At 46.9% G+C, this 17,279-nt stretch overlaps 1 protein-coding gene across 7 annotated transcripts in view; it reads right to left on the bottom strand.

Moving 5' to 3' along the window:
• IQCK (IQ motif containing K) overlaps positions 1 to 17,279 on the bottom strand; it is a 103,355-nt gene that overhangs the window by 71,286 nt on the left and 14,790 nt on the right. For 6 of the 7 annotated variants that reach the window (XM_044979463.1, XM_044979467.1, XM_044979465.1 and 3 more), the window contains exons 5-6: positions 3,185 to 3,237; positions 2,965 to 3,042 (exon numbers count right to left, since the gene is read on the bottom strand). In XM_044979463.1, the coding sequence (XP_044835398.1) occupies positions 2,965 to 3,042; positions 3,185 to 3,237 (131 nt within the window). The remainder of the gene's footprint in view (positions 1 to 2,964; positions 3,043 to 3,184; positions 3,238 to 17,279) is intronic. The other variant, XM_044979468.1, reaches the window with a different exon arrangement.

Here is a 17,279-nt window from a genome sequence, read left to right as displayed (position 1 = left end):
AGGGGGCGGATAGGGGGCACAGCCTTCCCTACTCGGCCCTCCATACAGTTTCAGAACCCCGATGTGGCCCTCAGGCCAAAAAGTATGCCCACCCCTGGTCTAGATAATACTTAGTCTTGCCACGAGTGCAGGGGACTGGACTAGATGATCTCTCGAGGTCCCTTCCAGTTCTATGATTCTATGAGGTATCCACGGGGCTGTTGGCAGTGGTAGTGGGGTAGAGGGTGGCATGTAGCTCTTTATAAAAATGGCATGTCTGCACTCCGCACCAGAGCGACTGTTAGCCTCCCTTGTCTTTTGGTAGGCTTGCGGCAGCACACGGGCTTTCACGCCGCACTGCTGGGGTCCATCTTGTAGCCCTTCTTCCCCATGAGCTCAGCAATGCGCTCATAGATAATGATGTTTCTATGGCTGGATTGGAGCTGTGCCTGCACAGCCTCTTCTCCCCACAGACCCAGGTGATCCACCACCTCCTGTGTACTCCAGGCAGCATGGAGCCAGCATGGTCAGCTGGGTAGTTGCTAGGTGAGCTCTCCACACCAAGCAAACAGGAAATGGAATTTCAAAAATTCGCGGGGCTTTTAAAGGGGAGATGTGTGTATCTGTGTACTTGGCCTCCAGGCAGCAGAGTTCAAAATGGTGACCAGAGTGGTCAGGTTGGGGCACTATGGGGCACCTCCCGGAGGCCACTAAAGTCGACATAAGTAAAACAGTGTCTACACTGACACTGTGTTGACCTAACTACGACGACCTAAGCACTATGCCTCTCGCGGAGATGGAGTTATTAAGTCAGCACAGCGGACAAGTTACATTGGTGGGAGCAACATTTTAGTGTAGACGCTTACAGAGTTAGGTCAACGTAAGCTGCCTTGAGTCGACCTAACTCTATAGTGTGGACCAGACCTTAGTCACCTTTAAAAATTCCAAGTCCCAGGTCAGTAATACCAGAAATATGATCCTCTCTGGTATGATACTGTCTATGAAATTAGTACGACAGTCTCACTCCAGTTTAAAGCAAGCATCCAGATCACAAAAATTGCCACTTTAACTGGCAATCTTGTTGGTTGAGATAGTAAGCAGCTCATTGGCATGGAGAATGAAATGTATTGGTCCCTAGAAGTTGTCCATCCAAGGTAGGCTTGAGCCACATTGGCAGGGAAGTGTGACGAAACTTGTTATTTCTGTACTAGGTGTCTGAGGGCATGTCTACACTACAGACTTAAGTTGACCTATGTTAGGTCGACTTACAGCTACTACCCTCCTTCTGCCGGTGGTGCACATCCGCAACGGGAGCACTTCTACTGATTGAAGAAGGGCAGTGTGGGGGGCTGAGAGCCAGGGTTCACAGTTCCGTGTGGCTCCCCACCGGTAGCCCAGCTGCCTCCCGGGCTCCCAGCTCCTTGCTCCCAATAGGAAGCAGGGGGTAGCCATCTGGGCTTCTCGCCTCCCTGTTCCCTGCCAGGAGCGGGGAGGACAGCCGCCTGAGCTTCTTGCCTCCACTCTGGGAGCAGGGAGCAGCTGCCTGCGCTTCTCAACTTCCTGAATGGGGAGTGGGGAACTGGGCAGGCACAGCTGGGCTGGGAGTGGGGAATCAGGCAGGCACAGCCCGCCTGAGTGTGTGTGTGGGGGAAGAGATGGAGGCAGCCGGGCTCTGGTTTTCTTGTCAATTTCAGGGCTCCAGCACGGAATCCTTAAATTGGCAAGATAGCCAACATCTGATGTAAGTAACACAGTGTCTACACAGTCACTGCACCATCCTAACTACACTGACATAAGCCCTGTGCCTCTCATGGAGGCGGAGTTATGATGTCGGTGTAGTATGGCACTTACATGGGCGGGACAAGGTTGTAGTGTGTACACTGACATAATTAGCTCAACGGAAGTTGCCTTACATCAACCTAATTGCGTAGTATAGACCAGGCTTCAGTGTACACTTTTCATTCACCCTGCTCTCTTCAAAGGCCTATGAATGTCAAGAAGCTATTCTCTCTCTGAGGCAGTGACTCCGAGTTTTAGATTTTTCCAAGTGGAACCCTATAGCAAGATTTTCAAAAAAGCTCAGCTCCCATTTTGGCATCTTAATGAAATGGACAGATTTCCAAAAGCTTCCACTGGTAACAAATCTGGCCACATCATTAAAGGTGCTTAAATTGGAATTCTCTTGAAATTCTTGCCCATAGAATTTCCTGACTCCATCACTGTGGGCTGTTATTTCCCCACCTATTCTCTTGTCAAGCAACAACTCCATTGCTGGACAAGTCATGCAATCAAGAAGAATAAGATTCCTCCAAAACTATGATATAGCCCTGTATTGGACGAGCAATGGGGAAAGCTGTAGAGGGAGACAATTCACACTTTACTCTAGAAACAGAAAGTGTCATCTCTTAGATACAAAATCATGAATAATATGCAGAAGAAATGCATCTCCCTGCCAAGTATTACTACAGGGATTTTTAAACAAGCAGGTCACAGTCTGGAGGAACAAATTTCTAAACCTCAAAGAGGTTCCTAATCATTGCATTAGCAAGCAGTATTTAAAACCAGGGTTATTTGTTCATTAGTAAAAGGATTTTAATAATACCATCAGGCAATTTGAAATTCCCTGCACTTCAGAATAATGAAACATTTAGCATTCCCACAACACTTTCTGTGCATATGATCCTGGCACAAAATATCTTATAACTACCAAATTAACAAGCACCACAAAGACCCTTTGTTATGCGAGAACAGTGAAGGACACTCCAAAGGGGACAATTTTAACACATTTAAGCTCTATTTGCGGGAGGGGGAAGATGAGGGGGAAAAAAAGAATACTTGCATCCGAAGAAGTGGGTATTCACCCACGAAAGCTCATGCTGCAAAACGTCTGTTAGTCTATAAGGTGCCACAGGATTCTTTGCTGCTTCTACAGAACCAGACTAACACGGCTACCCCTCTGATATTTGAATATTGCATAATACTTACTGGTCCTTTAGCCAGTCCTTCACAAAAGGGATGGAGAAGAATTCTGTGAATGGCTCGTCTTTCCTCTTTGGATTCTGGCTGATAATTAGACCACATTTTTTTTTTAAATACAGTTAATGAGAAAACAACAACATTCATCTCAATTGTTGTTATTCTATTTGTAAATTTATTTTGCTGAATCATTAGACAAAGTTAATATACAGAAACAGAATTAACTTACTTGTATAACCACTCAGTCAGAAAATCACAGGCGATAAATTTGGTCCTTTTTCTCTAAAGACAGAAGATAGTTTCAAATTATTTATTACCTTTGGACTGGTCATATGTTTTAACTAGTGCTGAGGAACTGCAGCTAACTTGATTGCCATTGTTGAATAAAATATACAGTACATTATTGTGTCTATTTTAATTTTGCAACTGCCAAGCATCTGTGGTTTAGCCAAAGCTGTAGAAATTTCATTTGTGGAACCACTTTTCAAGCCAAGTCTAAATATGAGTACACTAACTCCTCACTTAATGTTGTAGTTACGTTCCTGAAAAATGCGACTTTAAGCGAAACAATGTTAAGCGAATCCAATTTTCCCATAAGAATTAATGTAAATGAGGGGGTTAGGTTCCAGGGAAATTTTTTTCACCAGACAAAAGACTATATTTTATACACACACACACACACACACACACACAGAGTATAAGTTTTAAACAAACAATTTAATACTGGTACACAGTGATGATGATTGCGAAGCTTGGTTGAGATGGAGGAGTCAGAGAGTGGGATATTTCCCTTACTGCTAAATGATGAACTAGCAATTGGCTGAGCCCTCAAGTGTTAACTCTCACACTCTACAAGGCAGCAGGAATGGAGGGAGGGGAGACATCACAGACAGAGACACACACAGTATGTGTGAGAGAGAGATATGCACATTTCCCCTTTAAGTACACTGCCTTGTTAATTAGATCAGCTTGCTGAGACCGCAGCTGCTGCAAGCTCCCTCCATCGTGAGCCCTGGTGTGTCCCCCCTGCTCTATGGAAGATGGGGTAAGCGGGGTGCAGGAGCAGGGAGGAGGGGATACCCTGTAATTAGCTCTCCTCTTCCTTCCCTCCTCCTCCCCCACTCCCCGCACAGCAAGCAGGAGTCTCGGGGAGCAGCTCCGAGGCAGAGGGCAGGAGCAGCACATGGCAATGGGGGGAGGGACAGCTGAACTGCAGGCAGCTGCTGCACAGGGAACTTAGAGGAGTGGGGAGTTGATAGGGGGGCTGCCGGTCCACCTTGGTTCCAAGCCCCACCAACTAGCTGCAACGGGCTACTCTTCCTGCAAGCAGTAGACAATGCAGGCGGCTGCCAAACGACGTTAGAAGGGAGCATTGCACAACTTTAAATGAGCATGTTCCCTAATTGATCAGCAACGTAGCAACGAAACAACATTAACCGGGACGACTTTAAGTGAGGAGTTACTTTAAAGGAAATTTGTCCATTTTGACATTTACACTAGGATCTTGATGCTTGTTGCACTGTAATTATAACAAATTCCTTCCCAATATCATTCCTTCCAAATGGTGGTCTCTTTGATTGAAGCAATTAATGGATTTGATGTAGGAAACTGCTGTATATTACTGTACATTGAATTCAAAGGTGTAATCTCATTCTTATAATTTCTCCTTAACCTACTTATGACTGCCTTTTTTCATCATCATCATAGAATTTCACTTTGATATAAATACTTTCTCACTTTTGATTAACATGGCACATCAAAGTGTTCAAATGATTGCAACACACACGAAGAACAGATTCAGAAACACACTACCCAATTCTGGAACAAAATGCTCTACCATTCACTTATAACAGGAGACAAAATATGTATACACCTCTATCCCTGTATAACGCCACCCGATATAACACGAATTCGGATATAACATGGTAAAGCAGCACTCTGGAGGGTGGGGCCGCACACTCTGGCAGATCAAATCAAGTTCGATATAATGCGGTTTCACCTATAACGCGATAAGATTTTTTGGCTCCCGAGGACAGCGTTATATCGAGGTAGAGGTGTATTATGAACTCCAATGTGCTCACTGGAATCTGACATTGTTGATGCAAGGGAGGACAGGAAGGATGGTAAGCAGAATGTGCTATGTCCCAAGAACCTAGCTGGCAAGTGTGCCTAGCAGAATTCATGGCCTTGTTCTTAAAATTAAGAGGCCAAGTTCAGCACCAGTATAATCAAGCACAGCTCCACAGAGGACACAGGAAGCTGCATCTATATATCTGATGGCAGCATTCAGCCACATGAGCCTGTTCCTGCAATATATTGCGCACCCTCAAGTCCCATTGAAATCAGTAGAAGTTGAGGGCATCCAGAATATCCCATGATCTAGTCCATGCTTTGTTGTTATTTTCTTTAATCTAAAATAAAAGTAATCTAATCTGTAAAGTAATGTTGGCTGTTGTGTATAGAAAACATAATATTTTCCATACAAAACCTTACCAGTAGATACACAAGACTCCAGTCTCTCTTTTTTTAAAATGGACCCTATTATGGACAAGATACTAGCATTGAACCACAGCTGTATGTAGGAGATAGTGTGAACCTGCATCAATCCAATGGAGCTGAAGGAGTCATTGTGCTTAAATCATGCAGGCTGCTTGCCCAGTGCACCTGACCAATTCAGTTGGCAGGCAGGTGTGAAGGGGAGCAGGCCCATACCCCACTTTGGGCAAATTTGTGCATCCATAGGAAAACAGAAGGAGCATAGAGACTGTGATTGTCTCTAGCAAGGCCTTGTCTGTGGATGAGAAGCAACAGCACTATGGCCAGGGACACTCTGGTCCTATATCTTCAGTCCCCCAGGTAAAGTATCATTGAAATAGGAGTTGCCAACTTTCATGGGGTTTTTTGAGAGTCTCGCAATAGTTGGTGTTTTTCTTAGAAGCCCCAACTCCTGGAGACAAGTGATCATGTGAGAATCTCAACTTTCATTTAACAAGTAAATAAGTTTCTAGCCCTTATGGTTTGGGGAGGGGAAAAGCTTGAAAATGCTGAGCCTTAAGTGCTTAAAAATAAAACAGAAGGTAAATAAAAAGAACTCAACATTTTTCTGAGTTTGAAAAACTCAATTTTTCAGCCAATCTTATGATTTCTGGGGGTCTGATTTATGTACGACTTTTGAATACTTGGGGTTGACATTACTGGAAGTTACCCTTTTAACTTTTGTAATAATGTTCAAAAAACCCCAAACCAAGCAAAAATGTATATATTTAGACATTCAATTTAGCATTAGCAAAAACAACTATTAATATAATCTGAAATCCAGGGACCTGGGTGACTCCATTAAAAATGTTTTTAGGCCAGGATAATTTTGGCAACATTAAAGATCATACCAAAACCGATATGCAGGCACAAAGGTGACTTCTGTTCTTATAAAAAGGATACATAATTGAAACTTTTGCTTTTGTATGTTTAATGCAATCAAATATTATGCAATTCACATGCCACTTTTCTACTCAAGATACTGGCTGGCTGACACTAATAAACAAGCTGTTCCGTTGTTGCCATACACAGTAGTAAAATGAAAGTTTATTTTCTCTTCAATTATACCTTACTATTCAATTCCAACACATTGTAGCTTTCTAAAAGACGGTATTATGAAAACACTAAAATATAACTGTGGGAAAATGAAAGCAGGCATCTTAAGTAAATGCTCTGAAAATCATTTAAATGAGCTAACCATAAATAAACTGCATAATGACAACATTTCTTTTCTTTTCACAGCAGATGCCTTGTTTCTAATGGTATTTACAGCGCTATTTAGTTTTGAAGTTTCATTCCATACAGTTAGCAAGTGCTACCAGAGCTCCTGTTAAAATGGGCAAGCACCCTCATATGTAAAGGGCACGCTGAGAGACTGAATCACTTCTGAAGCAGAGGAAAAAAATGGAAGAAATGTTGTTGTTCTTTTGTTTGGGGCCAGTGTGGACGTGTTGTGCATACCCAGGGGCGCACAGAACAGTCAAAGTATTGTGCCATTGCTCAGCTAAAAGCATTATGTTAGGTGGACCAGAGAGGGAGGTGGACACTTTGTGTGACCTTCGCAAAGCACGTGCACGTCCGGGTTCACAAATACACTGCACATTACTAACATTCAAGGATAAAGCCCTATGTGCGGTGCAACCTCCCAAACTAAATGCACAGGATCAAAAGCAACGTTTGGAGATAAAGATCAAGTGAAACACGGCTAGGGTGAAGGACACAGAACCAGAAGCAAAGCAAGATTAAGGACTAGGGATCAAATAAATATTTAGTTGAAGTCAACCGCAAAACTCCCATGGTCTATAAACGTACCGAAATTTCGTCCTAAGAGCACCACTGGACAGGAATAGGAACCTCGCTGTAGAAGCAGCATCTTGATTCAGGAATCAAGATTACAAGCAGCAGCCAGCATTAGGGGACTAGTGCCAGGATTTCATAGCTGGAACTGAGAACGTAGGGCAGAATTAATGATTCGGGGCCAAATGCAGCAAGCAGCATTCAGGACTAATTGGCAGGATTCTGTGCCAAGCCTTGGGAGCAGCAGACAGATGGACTAGACATACGAAAAAGGACGAACGCACTTGCAGTTCCTAATGCATTTGCAGCTATTCCTGAAAAGACACCTTCTGTGAGCTCCCCTTCTCTTCCTCTGCCCTCAAAAGAGCAAATTGCTGCAGACAGCTAATTTAATGACTTCCTCCTCTAATCAGCAATGTTATTATCAGCATTACCACGCTAGTCATGGACTAGGTCCCTATTGTGCTAGGCACAGTACAAACACAGAACAAAAAAACAGTCCCTGCTCCAAAGAGGTTACAATCTAAGTTGTTCTTTGCTTGTGAACCAGAAAATTGACAGACTGGTTTCCCCAGACATTCCTTGGCAGCACAGGAAGAATTTTAAAGGGCCAGGACTGTAAATCTTTTAGGGCAGAGGGAGCTGAGTTTGTACCCCCTTAAACTCACCTTGTAAACTTCATAGGAGCAGTGGTGTAGGACAGCTTTTGAAATCCATCCCAGGACTAATAGGAACTTTGCCTATGAAGGCTGCCTGTTGAATTAGTCCACCTTTCCACTGGCTTGGGGTGCTCTTGGGTTCAGACGGAACAGAAGTTGTCAAGAGCACTATTTTTAAATTTTGCTTGGCAAAAAAATGGTGACGTCACCAACAGACAGGATTTTGTAGTGCTCTCTGCCTGGGGCTAGCCTTAAAGACTTGTGCAGAGTGTGGCGGTTTACTTACACTACGCAGTGCTGCCCAGTGTATGTTTCCAAGTGAAATTCAAAGCCTGGGTTTTGACTGGGATCCTCATTTTCCTAGTGATTGTCTCTCTATGCTCCAACCTAACAGCTGAGAGAAGCAGAGGTGCTCTTTCTAAAAGTTCACAAACCTGAACATCCAAGGTCTGCAGACTGGGTGTTCTCAGTTGGGCAGTTCTCAGTTCTGGAATTTGAGGCCCTGTTGGTCTGATAGAGCTTGAGTTTGCTTACCTTCAAAACTGACCTCATTTTTGTCTAAGGGGTGCTAGAGATGGGCTTTACATTTTCTTTTGCGGAGGGGGCATTTTGCCTTCCCCAGTTAGCATTGTGTTAGTATATTGCTTCAAGTTATGCAATCTTATAATTTATGTCGATGAACGTACAGGTGGTAATAGGTACATTTGATGAATTAGAAAAATAAAATGAATACAAACATCTTTAAATAGAGGTGATTTTATATTTATAATGATACTGTGTTTTTCACCTGAATAATTGATTCCAGGGGCCCTAAACAATAATTATAAAACAGAGCACCTGTGGTCTAAAGCATAAATGAATGTTCATGGATGGTGGGTCATATTTGCTTTTAAAGCACAGACTTAGAGCCTGATGGGGGGAATTAGGCACTGCCCTGCATTAGGTGTGGTAAAGATCTGCAGTACCCAGGGGGAGCTTCAGAAGACTCTGAGGCCTGGTCTACACTAGGACTTTAATTCGAATTTAGCAGCGTTAATTCGAACTAACCGCTCAACCGTCCACACCAGGAAGCCATTTAATTCGAACTAGAGGGCTCTTTAGTTCGAATTTGGTACTCCACCCCGACAGGTGGAGTAACGCTAAATTCGACATGGCTAGTTCGAATTAGGCTAGGTGTGGATGGAAATCGAACTTAGTAGCTCCGGGAGCTATCCCACAGTGCACCACTCTATTGACGCTCTGGACAGCAGTCCGAGCTTCGATGCTCTGACCAGCCACACAGGAAACGACCCGGGAAAATTTGAATTCCCTTTCCTTTCTGGACAGTTAGAATCTCATTTTGTGGTTGGACATCGGGGCGAGCTCAGCAGCACCGGCAGCAATGCAGAGCTCTCCAGCAGAGGAGTTCATGTAATCTCTGAATAGAAAGAGGGACCTGGCGTAGACTGACCGGGAACTCTTCGATCTGATCGGTGTGGGGGGCGAGTAGTCTGTGCTTTCGGAGCTGCGCTCCAACAAACGGAATGCAAAGACCTACGAGAAGGTCTCCAAAGCCATGATACAGACAGAGGATACAGCCGTCATGCAACGCAGTGCCGCGTGAAAATCAAGGACCCCAGACAAGCCTACCAAAAAATCAAAGCGGCCAACGGATGCTACGGAGCCTGCCACCACTGCCCCACCAGTGACCATGGACTCTGATGATGGGACAGTGTCGACGGACAGTTCCTCGACGATGTTCACGGACGGGGAAGATGAGGAAGGGTTTGTGTAGGACGAGGCAGGCGACAGCGCTTACAATGCTGGTGTCCCCGACAGCCAGGATCTCTTCATCACCGTCACGGAGATCCCCTACCAACCCTCCCCGGCCATGAACCCAGATCCTGAATCAGGGGTAGGAGCAGTCGGTAAGTGCTTTAACCATGTTAACTTTTATTCTTAATATAACAGGAATCTGAAGTGTGTGAAAAGGAGGTCTCTGTATATATGGTGATAGAACAGAAATCCTCCTGGGAGATCTCCACGAAGCTCTCCTGCCGTTAATCGATAAGCATCAGCAGGAGGTTCCTGGGGAGAGCTGCCTTATTGGGTGCTCCGTGATAGCACACTTTTCCGCGCGAGGCTTTCATGCGGTATTCAGGGAGCACTGCCTCCCAGAGCACGGCTGCATAGGTCCGTGGTTCGTGCTAGATTTCACGCAGCATGCGCTCTCTATCTCCTTCAGTGCCCGTCCTCACGGTTATCTCGCTCGGAGACTCCTGCATCTAAGTAGGGGAATTACTGTAATGTTACGCCTGGTCCAAAGTATTTTTAAAAAATCTCCGGACAGACGGCATAGCACAGACTCAGCACGCAGCTGCGTGACGAGCGTAACGGAAAGCCAAAGAATCAAATGGACGCTCATGGAGGGAGGGGGGAACGAGGACGCAAGGTATCCCACAGTTCCTGCTGTCTCCGAAAAGCATTTGCATTCTTGGCTGATCTCCAAATGCTTCTAGGGTCAAACACAGTGTCCGCGGTGGGTCGGGGCATAGCTCGGCAATTTACGCACCCCCCCCGACCCCCAGAAGTTAAAGGGAAAACAATCCTCTGTTGACTCTTTTACATGTCACCGTATCTGTACTGAATGCTGCAGATAGACGCGCTGCTGCAGCACTCAACAACAACATCCTTCCTCCCACCCCGCCATGGGTGGCTGATGGTACAATAGGACTGCTACCCGTCCTCATCATCAGCCTATTGGCACATGGGGCAGTGCAAAAGGACTGGTAACCATACCAACTTGCTTGGGACAGGTCGATCAAGGTCGCCTGGTCCTAATTTTTCATGGTAGATGGTGCAGTATGGCTGGTAACCGTCCTCATCATTGCAACAGGGGGCTGAGCTCCATCAGCCCCCACCCTTCATTGTAAAGAAAAGATTCAATTGCCCCTGGACTAGCAGAGGGATGAGTGGCTCCCTCCTCCACACCCCTTAATGTCATCTCTGGAGTATCATTGCAGCTGGAGGCTTCCTTCCACTCATTTCTCACAAACGACTACCTGTGTCTTATTCATGCATTCTATATTACTTCATCACACAAGTGGGGGGACAATGGTATTGGAACCCAGGAAGGCTGGGGGAAGAACGGAATGAACAGCTGGGGTTGTTTCAGGAGCACACCCTGTGAATAGCATTCAGCTCAAAATTTATGCATGATTGGCCAGAGAGCAGCTGTGCTCTCTGGTTCTATGATACAGTGGTTCTCTAGTACAGTTGCCCATATTCTAGGCAGGACTGATTCTATTTTTAGATACCCAAAAAGGAGGGATTGACTCGGGGAGTCATTCCCAAATTTTGCTTTTGCGCCCCTGGCTGATCGGCCAGGGGCACTTATGACAGCACCAAATGGCGCAGTGCAAAAGGACAGGTAACCATGACCATCTTATTACCGTCTTCTTACCAGTTCATGGTATGGTAGACGGTGCAGTATGCCTGGTAACCATCGCTGCTGTCATGCAAAAGCAAAAGCATGCTGCTGTGTAGCGCTGCTGGTCCGCCTCTGTCAGCGGCATCTAGTACACATACGGTGACATACACAAAAGGCAAAATAGGGTCCATTGTTGCCACGCTATGGCGTGTGCCAGGGCATTTCATGGAAAACGTGCTCGAAATGATTGTCTGCCGTTGCTTTCCCGGAGGAAGGAATGACTGGCGACATTTACCCAGAATCCACCGCGCAAATGATTTGTGCAACAGCAGGCACAGGGGTCTCAACAAAAAATTCACAGAGACAGCCTAGACTCAGTTAATTGTTCGCAAAAAAGTATCTTTGCAAGGAATTCACTAACTGTTTCCCATCTCACAGCTTCCACTGTCTCCAGACCTTCCACAGCATCCCCCTCGCAGAGGCTGGCGAAGATTAGGCGGCGAAAGAAAAAGACAAGGGACACGATTTTCGATGAATGTGTGGGCTGCTACCTAGCCGAGGCGGACCAGCAGAGGCAGTGGAGGGAGAAAGTCTCTCTGTACCAGCGCTCACACAGCGAATGGGAGGAGAGGTGGCGTGAGGAACACAAGCAGGCGACTCAAGCAATGCTTGTACTAGTGAGGGAGCAAACGGACACGCTCCGGCGACTTGTGTATGTTCTGCAGGACCGCTGCAGGACAGAGCCCCCGGCAGTATCTCTGCAACCGCCCTCCCCCGCCACAAAGTCACATACCCCCCTCACCCTAAATAACCAGGAGGATGCCCGCCCTGGGCCGTGAATACTGTCACTGCACCCCAGCAGAGTGCTCAAGTAACCAAAAGCTCTCATACCCTACGTTTGCATAAGTCCTTCCCTTCCGGACTCAAACAAGTCCCAATCCCAGTCCCATCCCATAACTGTGTACTTAAGTAATAAAAATACTTTGCTGTTAAGTACTGTTTCCGTCATGTTTTTTCACTGAAGACTGTGTTTGAATGGGGTGCGTGGGGAAGTGCGTTGCTAATTGCATAGGACAGGCACCTTTCCCAGGGTACAGACACGGGGGCCGGATCAGCAGCGGGTCACACACACAGTGCAGTCAGTAGGCACCGTGGTCGGTATGGGAGGTGGTTTCCAGGTTCTGTGTGGGCGGTGGGGATGTGACTTTTTAGCGGGGGAGGGCGGTTACAGATCTTATACAGCGGTCCTTGTCCTGGACCGCTGAGTCACGCAGCAGAGGAATCTGTATCCGTCCTCCTCCGCCACAAGGCCACATAGCCCCCCGCACACAGAATCCCAAAAAGGAGGGATGGCAGGCTCCATTGAAACAAGCAGTCCGGCAATGCGGACCGCTGTAGGAGCAGGAGCCTGTCATTCCTTGATTTTAGAGGCGGTCTTTACATCAGCGCACACCCTACCCACTACAGTCTGCGTTCCAGTTTCAACCCTTTAACGAAAAGTCATGAATAAAGAAACCTCTCCTCAGTAACAGTGTGACATGTATTTTATTTTTACACGTGTCTTGGAAGTGGGGGAAACGGGGAGAACGGGGTATTTAAGCGAAGAGGAGAGTCAACAGTCAGTGGGTAAAGAAACAGGGGCAGGTTCAGCTTCTCTGTAAAGAAACTGAACAGTCACAGGTCACGCTGCTCGCTGGTATTTTAAGAGTTCCTTGTCGCTGTCCCAGGCGCCTGTATAGGGCTTTCATGAGCAAGTGCATTAGCGGGCAGGCTGGGTCCCCGAGGATGACTTTAGGAATCTGCTCATCCACAACAGTTATTTCGTGGTCCAGGAAGAAACTACCTTCCTGCAGGCATCTGAGCAGCCCACAGTTCCTGAAAACACACGCATCATGAACCTTGCCCGGCCACCCGACGTTGATGTTTGCAAAACGTCCCCTATGGTCCCCCAGTGCTTGCAGCACCATTGAAAAGTAGCCCGATTTCTCATCAGCTGACTGTGGAAGAGGTGGACGATAAAGTGTGAGGAGGAGAAAACGGCGATGATCGCAGCGGGCTCCATGCTTGCAGTGCTGTGGCGTCCGCGCTGTCACTGACCAGAAAAGTGCACGAACAGATTGCCCGATGGCGCTTTCAAGGAGGGAGGGAGGGAGGTTGTGATTGACGGTTCAATGACGACACTTACCCAAAACCACCCTCGACACATTTCTCCCCCCCAGCAGGCATTGGGGGCTCTACCCAGCATTCCAATGGGCAGCGGGGACTGCGGGAACTGTGGGATAGCTTCCCACAGTGCACCACTTCCAAAGTCGACGCTGGCCCCGTGAATGTGGACTCAGAAATTCGAATTAGTGTATTTAGTATGGATACACAAATTCGACTTCATAAGGTCGAATCCACAAATTCGAACTAAGTTGATTCGAAATAGTCTTGTAGTGTAGACAAGGCCTGAGGAACAGAGGCACTCAGTGCCCTATCAAAGTAGAACGTGGTTTCCTTGAGGTAAAGTCTACTCTTCAACTAAGGAGGAGCGTTTAGCTGTCAAGCTGATTGAGGCCCTCCGCTATGACTTAGGGAACCACTTCACACTGGTCACAGACCCTGTCCCTCTGAAATTCCTATATGCCTGGCGCATGAAGTGGTATCTGTCCTTGCTACCTTAAGTCTTTCAAGATGCAACAGAACAGGGGTGGTGCCACATTATGCCATTTCTGTCCTGCAAAGGGATGTGTGTGTGTTGGGGGGAGGTGGAAGGTGTAGCTTTTGCTTGGTGCACTCAGGGGCTTGGAGTCTTTGGGAGAAGGGAGTAGGAGAAATCTATGATGTGTACATAACCCACACTAAGAATCCATACACAATCAAGAAGGAAAGGGCTTACCTCCATTCAAAGGGAACTAGGCAGACGGCCTTCCCCACCTTGGAAAAGCTATTGAGCATGCCTGCTAAAAAAGAGAATCTCCAGCTAAGCTCCACCGTAACCCTAACCAAAGAAAGGCCTCTCAGCAAGAAGGAGAAAGTGTTCTTTCAGAATCCTCCCAATCCAGGGATGTAGAGCCAGGAGTCTCCCAGAGTGTTTGTTGCTTTTTCAAGTCTAGTTTTAAGTGAACCAAAGGAAGGTGCTTCTGCCTTCTGCCTGGGAAAATACAACAGATATGTATCTGAAGATTTTGTAGTTGAAAGAGTGGAGCCTACTTGCCATATTATCCCTTTATCCCAAATCCATGGATTCCCTTCCTTGGCATGAATATGATGCAGCTGAGCTGCCACAGGTGTTAGAGGGTGTGGGCAGATGGAGAAAAAGCTGTTGTACATCATATGCTTCTCCTAGAGGGTAGGGGATTAGTGCACAGACATGAACTGGGGACCAGTGGAATGTTCCAATGGGAGGAGAGGGGATCAGGAGCAGCAGTGAAGGGCTAGTTTTCCAAAGTGAAAGACTCAGGGCATCCATATGGCTAAGCGGCCACAGATCTGAGGTTAAAAGCTAGAGCCACAAGTGAAAGGGATGATACCTTGGAAATTCCACATATGTTTTCCTGGTAAGTCTTCCCCTCCCGTAGGAAGGTCTGATGTGGCCCATGCCAGGGTCTTTACCTGACACAGGAATCACAGCATAAAAAGCATATATGCTGACACACAGATATGGCCCTGGGAGAGAGGAAAGTTTGAACAATATTTTAGAAAACTGGTGTGTGTGGGGGGAAGACATAATGGTAAAAGATTATCAGGCCAGAGCTGCTTCACAGCAAAATTCTCAGGGTTCATGTACAGCTAATTTCCATTCCAGCATCTGGATGTGCAGAAACAAAGAAGTCTCCCAGAGGAGCTTTCCTGGGCTTGTCCTGACAATACCAGATGCGGTTCCTAGAACATCAGAAAACTCTGTAGTTCTGAGCTCTAAAAGGCCATCTCCTTCACAGGAGCGCGTTCTGTTAGGTTATCGAGAATTAGCATCTTATGTAGAGGGTCAAGTCCTTACCTTGATTACACCTAAAACTAACTGGCAGACTTTGGCTCGATCTCTTTATACGATGTTTTTTCTAAGTCATAGTATTACACTAGCCACAGTTTAATGGACCCATCAGACAGTGAATTGTTTTAGGAAGTAAAATCTATATTTCTTTGACAGGAAGGTACTAATTATCTAGCGTTCACTCTGTTTTAAGTAATTTACTCTTTCCTCTGCAATGAATAATATAAGAGTAACTAATCAAAACAGTGGTGCAGTCACCATTGAAAACAATCAGCCAAATTCATCATTGGTGTATCTCTGTTAAAGTTAGTGGAGTTATACCAGTACTGGGTCGCGGCATGTAAGGCACTGGGTCACCTTGCTCTGGTCAGCACCGCCGACCGGGATATTAAAAGTCCGGTTGGTGGTGCTGCCCAGCTAAGGCAGGCCAGTGCCTACCTGTTCCGACACTGCGCTGTGCCCTGGAAGCGGCCAGCAGTGGGTCCGGCTTCTAGGTTGGGGGGGGGGCACGGAGCTCTGCATGCTGCCCCCACCCCGAACACTGGCTCCGCACTCCCATTGGCCATCAACCGACCAATGGGAACTGGGGGGATGGTGCCTGCGTTGCGGGCAAGAGTCGTGCAGAGCCGTTTGCGTACCTTCACCTAGGAGCCAGATCTGCTGCTGGCCGCTTCCGGGGTGCAGCACAGTCCATGGTGCACCCCAGCTGCACTGATGACCAGGAGCAGACGGAAGCAAGTCCGCACCTCAACACAGTGCCCCAATCCCGAACCCTGAGCCTCCCCAAACTGGAACCCCTTCCTGCACCCCAAACCCCTCAACCCCAGCCCCAGCCCAGACCCCCTCCTGCACCTCCACCCTCTGCCCCAGCCCTGAAACCCCCCCAAACCTGGAGCCCCTCCTATACCCAGCCCTGAGAACCCCCAAAACCTGGAGCCCCTCCTGCACCCCAAACCCCTCATCCCCAGCCCAGAACTCTGACCCCCTCCTGTACCCCAACCCCCTGCCCCAGCCCTGAGCCCACTCCAAACCCAGAACCCCTTCCTGCTCCCCAAACCCCTCATCCCTGGCCCCACCACAGAGCCTGCACCCCTAGTCCAGAGCCCTGACCCCTTCCCACACCCCTGCCCAGCCCAGAGCCCCCCCGTCACACCCTGAACTCCTCATTCCTGGCCCCAACCTGCAGCCCTCACTCTCGCACGCCAACCCTTTGCCCCAGCCCTGAGCCCCTCCCACACCCCAAACCCCTCATCCCCAGCTCCGTTGGGTCGCGGGCATCAACAACTTTCTTCAACTGGGTCCCCAGAAAAAAAGTTTGAAAACCACTGCACTATGCAGCTGTTATCAGTGTTAATCAGTGAAATTGGTGATTGAACAGCAGCCTGCCTTTAGAAGGAAAAAAGTGACATAAATTGACCTGCTCTTGGCACACTCCTCCTATGCTGCACTGATCAGGACAAACACAGGAAATGTCTGCACATTGTGTATTGTTAACCTGCTGATGTGTTTATAAACTATTTATACACAGGAATCATTTTCCATTCTTTATCTTATACATTGTGTGTTAAGTACAAAAATATTGTTAATGTCTAGATGAATTCATCGTGACCACAATTCCATTCACTTTCCCGTATATACTGTACTTTTTTAATGTAATGTATTTTGTCAGAGGTCCAGCTGCAACCTCCCTTTTCTGTGGCTATTTGTATACAACCTGAAAGGAATGTCAGAATAATGGTAATAAAAATGTTTAAACTTTGTTACATTTTTATTCGGAGAAATGAATGCATTACTCAATTCTCAAGTGAGAAGAGGTGAAAAAGTCCCTACACTGGCAACAACAGAAAGCAAAGTGGACAAAGCACGAGAAAACAGACCATAGGGAAAAATCCTGCTTCAGCAAGGGGAGACGCTGGGTGACACAATGGTCTCTTTCATCTCTAATTTAAAA

This window comes from Mauremys mutica, chromosome 11, assembly GCF_020497125.1.
Source record: "Mauremys mutica isolate MM-2020 ecotype Southern chromosome 11, ASM2049712v1, whole genome shotgun sequence".
NCBI classification, from domain to species: domain Eukaryota; kingdom Metazoa; phylum Chordata; order Testudines; family Geoemydidae; genus Mauremys; species Mauremys mutica.
The sequence above is the reverse complement of the archived record's forward strand: the minus strand, read 5'-3'. Positions and strand labels throughout refer to the sequence as shown.